Source organism: Hylobates moloch, unplaced genomic scaffold (assembly GCF_009828535.3).
Source record: "Hylobates moloch isolate HMO894 unplaced genomic scaffold, HMol_V3 SCAFFOLD_20, whole genome shotgun sequence".
NCBI classification, from domain to species: Eukaryota; Metazoa; Chordata; class Mammalia; order Primates; family Hylobatidae; genus Hylobates; species Hylobates moloch.
In genome coordinates, this window is record NW_026652295.1 from 24,934,743 (window position 1) to 24,943,083 (window position 8,341).

The 8,341-nt window shown below is 37.6% G+C and overlaps 1 protein-coding gene across 10 annotated transcripts in view; it reads left to right on the forward strand.

The window, feature by feature from the left end:
* Nucleotides 1-8,066, forward strand: part of CARMIL1 (capping protein regulator and myosin 1 linker 1) — a 337,716-nt gene extending 329,650 nt beyond the window's left edge. For 6 of the 10 annotated variants that reach the window (XM_032141201.2, XM_058432044.1, XM_058432047.1 and 3 more), the window contains one exon: nt 6,865-7,146. In XM_032141201.2, coding sequence (XP_031997092.1) covers nt 6,865-7,001 — 137 coding nt within the window. In that variant the 3' untranslated portion in view covers nt 7,002-7,146. Of the gene's footprint in view, nt 1-6,864 lie in introns of all 10 variants that reach the window. The other 4 variants (XM_032141206.2, XM_032141207.2, XR_009211234.1 and 1 more) reach the window with 3 other exon arrangements.
* Nucleotides 8,067-8,341: the final 275 nt, after the last annotated feature.

Below are 8,341 nucleotides of genomic sequence, written 5' to 3' on the forward strand. Positions count from 1 at the left end.
ACCCGAAGCTTATGAACTGGCACTAACAAAAACAAACTGTAATTGAGTAAATTCTATCATGGGACTGGGTCAGGGATTAGTCATACAAGAGAGGTTTTTTTTTTTTTTCTTTTTTTTCTAAATCTCAACAGGATGGTCCTTTTATTTGGGGCAAAAAAAATATTGACTTAAAAATCTAAAATTAGAAATTCTTATGAGGAAGATCAAGTTACTCTGGTGACTTGTCCTTTCAAATTTTTGTGATCATGCAAGTTTATTTTTATAATTGGGGTTAGACTTCCTATTCTCTTCCTTTATATCTTTACTCTCCTGCTAGGTTTCAACTGTGGTTGGATCAGAGATTCTTAGAATGACAGAGTTTATATCCTTAAAGAATATTGGCCTAACATCGTACACTCTTTCAGGAAAGGATCAATAAAAAGTCACTGACTCAGTGCAGACGTTGGGTCATGCACATGATCTTTCACCCTTTATCATTTTATCACCCTTTAGTAAGAAAGAAAAAGTACCATTTAACTTGTCAACCATCAGGAACAATTTGTTCCGTTTTTTAGGAGTTACTCTCTGACTTCTGTCTTTCATTTGGCCCTGTAGTAAATTCTGTAATGTTCTGTTCAGGTGAGAACAATCCCAAGAGACAAAAAGGAGACAGATTTCAAATCAGCTTTGCCCTCCAATGGGAAATTGAAGGACAAGTATTGCTGACTCAGAGAAAAAAATGTCTTTTTTGTGCCTAAAGTACTCATCTCTTCTCTGGTTAATATATTAACTTTTTATAAACATGACTTCAAAAATCCGTTAAAGGAAATCTTAGTATCTGTAAGGAATATAACATATTCTGATATGTGAGATTTCTTTAAAGGACTTCTGCTCTTGGAATGAGGCTCTCTTCTTCCTGTGAAACCGTATCAGGGGTTAATAGATGCATGTATGTAGGCTCCCAGGGATCAGGTGTGGCCCAGCATTCAGGCTGTAACACCATGCCCTTCACTGCCTCCCAAGAAAGCATTTCAGAATACAAGTTAATGGGAGTGACCTTATTATAGGGATACCTTCTCTTTATTGCAAAGGGATAAGCCATTCTTGAATTTTCACACTTTACTATTGATAATAAACTTCTTGTGATACACTTCACAGCTTAACAGCCCAATGAGTTATGATACCTGAAAGTGGGAACTGTTGTCTTTGAGAATTTTCCTTGATACAGGTTTTAAAACAAAAAAACATCTACCAACTGCCTGCCAGGGACAACGTTTGGAGCCTGCCTTCTCAGCCAGTGCCATGGGCTCAGCCACATGTGCTCACTTGCCTGGGGTTCTGGCATGTACTAGCTAGGTGGCAGGGTGGGTTAAAGACACCTCTCAGAGCATAAAGCAAAGTCTATAGGACACATAAGGATAAACATTCTGTTTGGGCTGGGTAGCTCCTGCCCTAGAGAAAGCCAGTTGAGTTGACCCTTTACTTTTACAGAATTTCCTTTGTAGTGGATTTGTTTATAGACACATAGTTACAATAACTCCTCTCTACAAAAAAGTTTCTCTCGTATTGCCAAGAAAATCTCTATCTTCAGTCCTAGAAAAGTTACATAAATAAACATCTAAGACATTTATTTTCTGACGAGTTATTTTTGAGAATTTATTAGGCCAGAATCCCTGTCTCTATATTGCCCCTTTTGTGAAGCATACCAAAGGTTGCATAGATGTTTCTGGATTCGGGAGCTTTACATTTGAACTATTGTTTTCATTGACTTATATCACTTGATTATTAACAAAGCATCATTAATGCAATGTTCCTTCTTCAAGAGGCCACTAAAAACACTGTATACAACACAAAAAGAGATGCTCCCTGCTACCTGCCACCCAGTGCCTATTGATCATCTAGTGAGGCTTTGCATTAGAGTAAAAAGAGGATAAACATAGAGATAACCCACATTATAGAAAAGCAAGAAGAGATTCTCTATCTGTCTCAGATTTGTTCATGACCTCTTTAGCTTAAAATTCTCATTGTGAGGAGCTGGTCAAATTTTGATGGAGTTAAATAGGACCATCTTGTATTTACTTTTCTGCTTTGATTTCTTGAAATAATGACAGACATTAAGAAGTAATTTTTACAGGAGCTTCAATTAAAGTGATTTTATGCATAATATTTTAATTTTGTTTTGTTAGTGCCGATTCCTAGCACTTGACTGTCTTCACCTTTGAGAACTGCGTAGCAGTCTGCTTTCTGAATAGTTCCTGGTTAAAAAAATGACATTTAGCAGATCATTTCTATTAAATAATTACTTGTACTTTCTTTTAAGTCTTTTAAGAGCAGCTTTGTTTACACTAAAACAGCCTTATTTTCCTAAAGTATGTATTCATGAAACAAACAGAGGCTATTGTTCTCAAATATTGTTCTCAAAGCATGCTGCATATTTTTATCATGAATATTATGTTTTGTGTGGCTATTATATTGATTTGACAGGTAAAATGCTTAATTTCTTTTACTAGAAATATTTGTAAGCACATTTTTTTATTTCATATTATTTCCTCTACATTTAATTATAAGTTGTGATGTTTTTGTAAGAGTATGTCCTATTTTCTTGAAGAAAATAATTGATTTTGGCTTTGAATGCATTGTAATGGCTCCTGTTTGTACAGGGCATCTAAGATTCCTTTTATGTGTCACTTGCCTCTTCCATAATCCAAGCTGCAGCCAATAAATACTTGGCTGTGACTTGCAGTCTGTAAGCCAGTGCTCTGCTCTACTTTTTCCACCAGATTCAAGTTCTGCTTCCCCTAAGTGAGTTCTTGAAGATAAATTTAACGGTTGGCATGTTGGGCTCTTGCTAGAAAGTATAAAAAATCAGGGCCAACTACTGAATACTATTTTAAGGTCATCACAGTGTTTTTCTCCTGGAAAATATGGATGTCAGTGGAGCTTACAATGGAGAAAATACCAAATTTTCATATGATTCTCTAATTCTGCATTTATATGCATGTTTCAGAAGCTTTAAAATTATCACATATATGCAATGTCAAATCATCTTCAAGAATGACAGATTTCACATTCGAGCCTCTCTGTACCAATTATTGCCACTATAGACAGGATGTGTATATACATGGAGTGTTTGTGTTGAGTAAATTACCTGTTCATTTACTTGAGTATCTTCTATTAACTTTAAAAGTATGTAAAATAGTGATAAATATGTATATAGACACACGCATAGAGATACTCTAGCACTCTTAACAAATACTTGCATTGAAGAAGTGTTTGTGAAACAATCGGATTTTTTTCATCCCATATAAAAGCAAGCATTAACTCAAGCTGCCTAAGAGGAGGTCTGTCTGAATTTGTAAAAAGTCTAAATCTTATAAATATTTTAAAAATAAATTCTAGCCAGGCACGGTGGTTCACATCTGTAATCCCAGCACTTCGGGAGGCTGAGTCTGGAGGATCACTTGAGGCCAGGAATTTGAGACCAGCCTGGGCAACAAATGAAACCCTGTCTATACAAAAATAAAAGTAAAAAATGAGCTGGGTGTGGTGAGGAGGTGCACCTGTAGTCTACACTATTCTGGAAGCTGAGACAGGAGGATCACTTGAGCCCAGGAGTTTGAGGCTACAGTGAGCTATGACTGCGCCACTGAATTCCAGCCTGGACAACAGAGTGAGACTCAGTAGCTATAAATGAATAAATGCTTGCATGCATGCATGCATACATATATACATACATACATACATTCTGGAGTTTTAAGTTTCTTTTTTTTTTTTTTTTTTTTTGAGACGGAGTCTTGCTCTGTCACCCAGGCTGGAGTGCAGTGGCACAATCTTGGCTCACTGCAAGCACCGCCTCCCAGGTTCACGCCATTCTCCTGCCTCAGCCTCTCCAAGTAGCTGGGACTACAGGCGCCCGCCACCACGCCCGGCTAATTTTTTGTATTTTTTTTTAGTAGAGACGGGGTTTCACCGTGGTCTCGATCTCCTGACCTCGTGATCCGCCCGCCTCGGCCTCCCAAAGTGCTGGGATTACAAGCGTGAGCCACCACGCCCGGCCCGAGTTTTAAGTTTCAAACAGACATAATTCTATTTAGACCATCTTTTAATAGAAGCCTGACTAAACCTATTTCAATATAGTTGTAGTCAACATCTTAATTACATGCAATCAAATAGATGTTCCCTTAAGGCTGGAAAACAAACGACAAAGAACGTTCGCCCTACAAAGTTGTTCACATTAGGGATCTGGACTAATAAGGCTGGAGACTAGAAGAACAAATGCTTTGACCTTCAAACTCATCATATTAATTGCATAACTTTAGGTCCTTGATCTCGCTATGCCTTAGTTTTCCTGTTCTTGAATGGTGCTTACCTACTATAGTAAGAACATGTCAGCATGGTACTAGTCTCATTATCACATGCATATTCACAGTTGGTAGAGTTTAATCAATGGAGGTGAATATATTTAGAATGAATTTCTAAATAAAGTCGCCACCATAGTGAAATTCTTTGACAGCCTCTTGAAATAATATATTATTTTTCCTCCTACAACCTGGAGAATTCGGAAGCCTGGTGTCAGTGACTCTAAAGAATCAACATTTAGGTGGAGACTGAAGGACAACCTACTTTTTGCAGGAAGATTTCTATGTTGGATTTCTTTGAATTTTAATCATGCCTGTTGTAATGACCCTGGTCTATAGGGTTATCTCAGTTTTTTATCTGTGACATAAACATTTTTGGTTTCTTGAATTTCTCCATTTTTAGAAAGTACTCTTATGTCATATCATACAACATGAGTTAGACCCAAGATTGCCAGGAAACAAAAATATTGGGAAGAATGAAAAGTTTGATTAGGATAATCAAAGTTAGATTTAAAGGATTAAATCTAAGAATTAGAACAAATATATTTGCTGTGAAGACAAATGAGCAGTGTATTATATTTGTTTCTTCCCTTGAACCTGTAGTGTATTTTTGAGTCATTTAATATAGAGGAACAACTTACTTTGGTTTTAAAACGATAAAAAATATTTTCTAGCAGATACCACAAGAAATGCTCTAGTTTGAGGTTGGGTTTATTGTAAAATGTTTTCAGGGTGAAGATAATATAAGTCTTCCCTACTTCCTTTTGTTCTTAGTAATGAAAAGATTCTTTGTCTATTAGTATCAAATTGGTTTTGTGATAAAGAGCAAAATATTTATCGACATTTATTCACCTTCATTCTCCAAACCTGGCTTACTGACAGTTTTGAAAGGACCAAACAAGTGCATTTAATTTTTTTACCCAACACAAACTTAAAAATAGAAATTGCACTTCAGTTTGGGTGACAGAGCAAGACCCTGTTTCTAAAAAGAAAAAATAATAGAAATCAGTGATAATATTTGTTGCTTTCTTCCCCCGATTTGAGAATTTGCCTGAATCTGTTGGACAAAAAGAAGTCACAATTTAAGAAATTACATACTTTTATTATCAGATTTGAAAGGTTTTTTTCTTTTCAGAGTTTTGAGTCATTTCAATTTAATGTCATTAACTAAAAGTTTAAATTTTTATTGTCTAAATACCAGAATCTGGCTCTAATACCAGTACTGGCAAGAGAAGTACTCTATTAGGTTTGCATTTTGACTGTTAGGTTTAATGAGCTTTCACTTCCTTGAAACACTCTTCAGTGGGTTCAACTTTTTAATAGCCAGCTCCTGGCAAGATGAGTTTTTTTTTTTTTTTTTAGCAGATTGCAAAAATCAAGTGATTAGAAGCATCAAATGAATCCTATAGCTTTTAAAGGACTGATGCAATGTGTTCCTGGTTAGATCATTGGAACTTCCAAGTGATGAGGTAGCTGTACTCTTCCTTCAGGCTGGCACACAGTGTGTGGGTTTAGTATTTTTAGCTCAAGAGCTGTCTATACAATAGACAAGATGAATAGTATTTAATAATCCTTAATAGCTATGCTGGAGTACAGCATCTGAACCTTTTCCCAAGGTATCATAGCAGTGAAGCCATGTTCTAGTTGGAAAGAACATAGGCTTTGGAGAGACAGCTCTAGTTTAAATCCTGGTTTCAAGTTTTACAAAACCTACCTTACAGAAGGTAATTGTGAGGAATAGCCATAATAAAACAGAGAGTGCCTAACACATAACAGAGGCTCCGTTCCAGTAATGATTCTCCCATCGTTGCTTTATAAAGCCTCAGTGGATTCTTCATATTTATGTGTAATCAGAGCAGGCAACAATAATGGTAATTCTTTTACCTGGAGGGTGATTCCAAAATGGTTGAATGTGTCATAGGCAGTATTTAATGCTTTTTCACTAGACTTTAAAGTATTTATTTCCTAGAGGGTGAAACTGAGGTTTTCCGAGTCACAGAAAGGTCTGACAAAGATTCCTGAGGCCTTTGCTGATATCCTGTCCCGCAAGCAGGAATGACAAACCCCAAATCATCTGCAGAAGGCATCGAATGGGACATCTGTCCACCCAGCATCTCCTCAAGGCTCTGTCTGCCCTGTTCTCTCTGCTGCATGAGGGGGCAGCTACGACTGAGGAGGTCATCTGGAGCAGAACCGCTTCAAAGCCCTCCTCCCTCCTGGCATCTCCCTCCGCGTCCCCTTTCCTCGAGAGTCCTAACCTCAGATTCTTGCCCACATCTATGAGAGGTTCACCCTGTCATAGACTGTGTTTTTGTGTGTGTTTGCTCATTTTGTTTCTGCTTTGTTGGTTTGTTTTACATTTCTGTCTAGAGTCTCTAAACATAATAGCAAGTTTGTTTCTGAGAAAGTTCACCCTGGCCCCCTCACCTCCCCCAAACCTTCAAGGCTACTGCATCTCAGCCCATTATCAGTCAGGCCACTGGTATTACTTTGTCAATAAACTGTGAAACTTCCCTTTTTATTTCAGTTTCAAGGAGAAGCTGGGGCCAGCAGGCCCAGGAGTATCAAGAACAAAAGCAACGGTCCTCCAGTAAAGATGGCCATCAAGGCAGCAAATCTAGTGACTCCGGGGAAGAAGCAGAAAAAGAGTTTATTTTTGTGTAAAGGTCACCCTTGCAGAAGTCTTCCTGTGCAGGGTGCTTTGGTAGCCATCAGAGAGGAACCAAGGGCAACATCTTTTCTTCCCAGGCATTCTTCTCTGGGTGCTTTATTGTCTTCTTTTTCTTTATTTCTCCCCCACCCCCATCCCCTGCCTTTTTTTTTTTTGTATAGAAACAGATCCATTTCTTGGTAATCAAAGCACATTTGTTTGGTCTTCCTCCAACCCTTTACATTTGATTTCTAAACATTCCTTCATATGCCTTTAATGAAAGCCAGCAATTATCCCATGGGCCCTACTTGAATTTATCTGAGGCAGCTACAGATTGCCCTGCAAGATGAGTTTTTGGAGATAAATGAAATAACTGGACACACACTCACACAAGTAACACCACAGCAGACCTCGGAGTACTGCTGAGTGTACCTGTGTCAAATCTGCACAGGACTCAATATAGCAATTTATTCTTGATGTATGCAATTGCACATTGTAATTATATTAACAGAGCACACTAATAATTTGTATAGATTATATATATTAGATCTTGGGTATGGTTTTTACCTTCTCCCATGGGGAACTTCTTCCTTCCTGATGTGGAATTGTACATTTAAAGCTTGGTCAGTGACCTTTGCATACCATCAACAAGCACAGCTAAGAACAGAGTGAGAGAGGCCCACGGCTGATTTTACCACGTGCCCAGATTAATGTATATAGTTGATTGGAATGAGGTTTTATGAATATTCATGCTTTTGAAGGCCTTTAATTTCTGTCTGCATATTAGCTTTTAATGTGTGATTTTAAGAGAGAATACTTTGACACCTGTAAAAATCAAAATACTACTCTTTATAAGACATTTCACAAATATTCACTTACATTACAGGCTGGAAGCATTTTATTCATATGTATATTTATACCAATAAAATGATTTTACAAGTGGCATTTGGGCCTTCTTCAGTTACATTTTTAGTTTGGACTGGCTCAGGGTGGTGAACTTTGGTTTTGTTTCCAAAATCCAAAATAATCAATGTTCTCAGATAAGCAATCTGGAAACCATTACCTTCGAAATAAAGATAACGTACTAATGCCATTGCCTGTTTTCACCCTTGGGAAAAATGATAACATTTGCCAGAAGAATATAGAATTAGGAGTTTGATCCACCTCCCATTACCATGCATAGGGTCATATGAAGGATGCAAGTGTGAGCAAAGAAGTATGATTTGAAGAGTTGCAAGCAATGGTTATTGGAAAGAAGAATGATAGAAGGTGGGGTCGGCATGACATGACTATTTCCCTCATCGTCCTCCACTAGCCCTCTCCCTAGCTCAGGTGTCTGGCATATGAGTAAGTG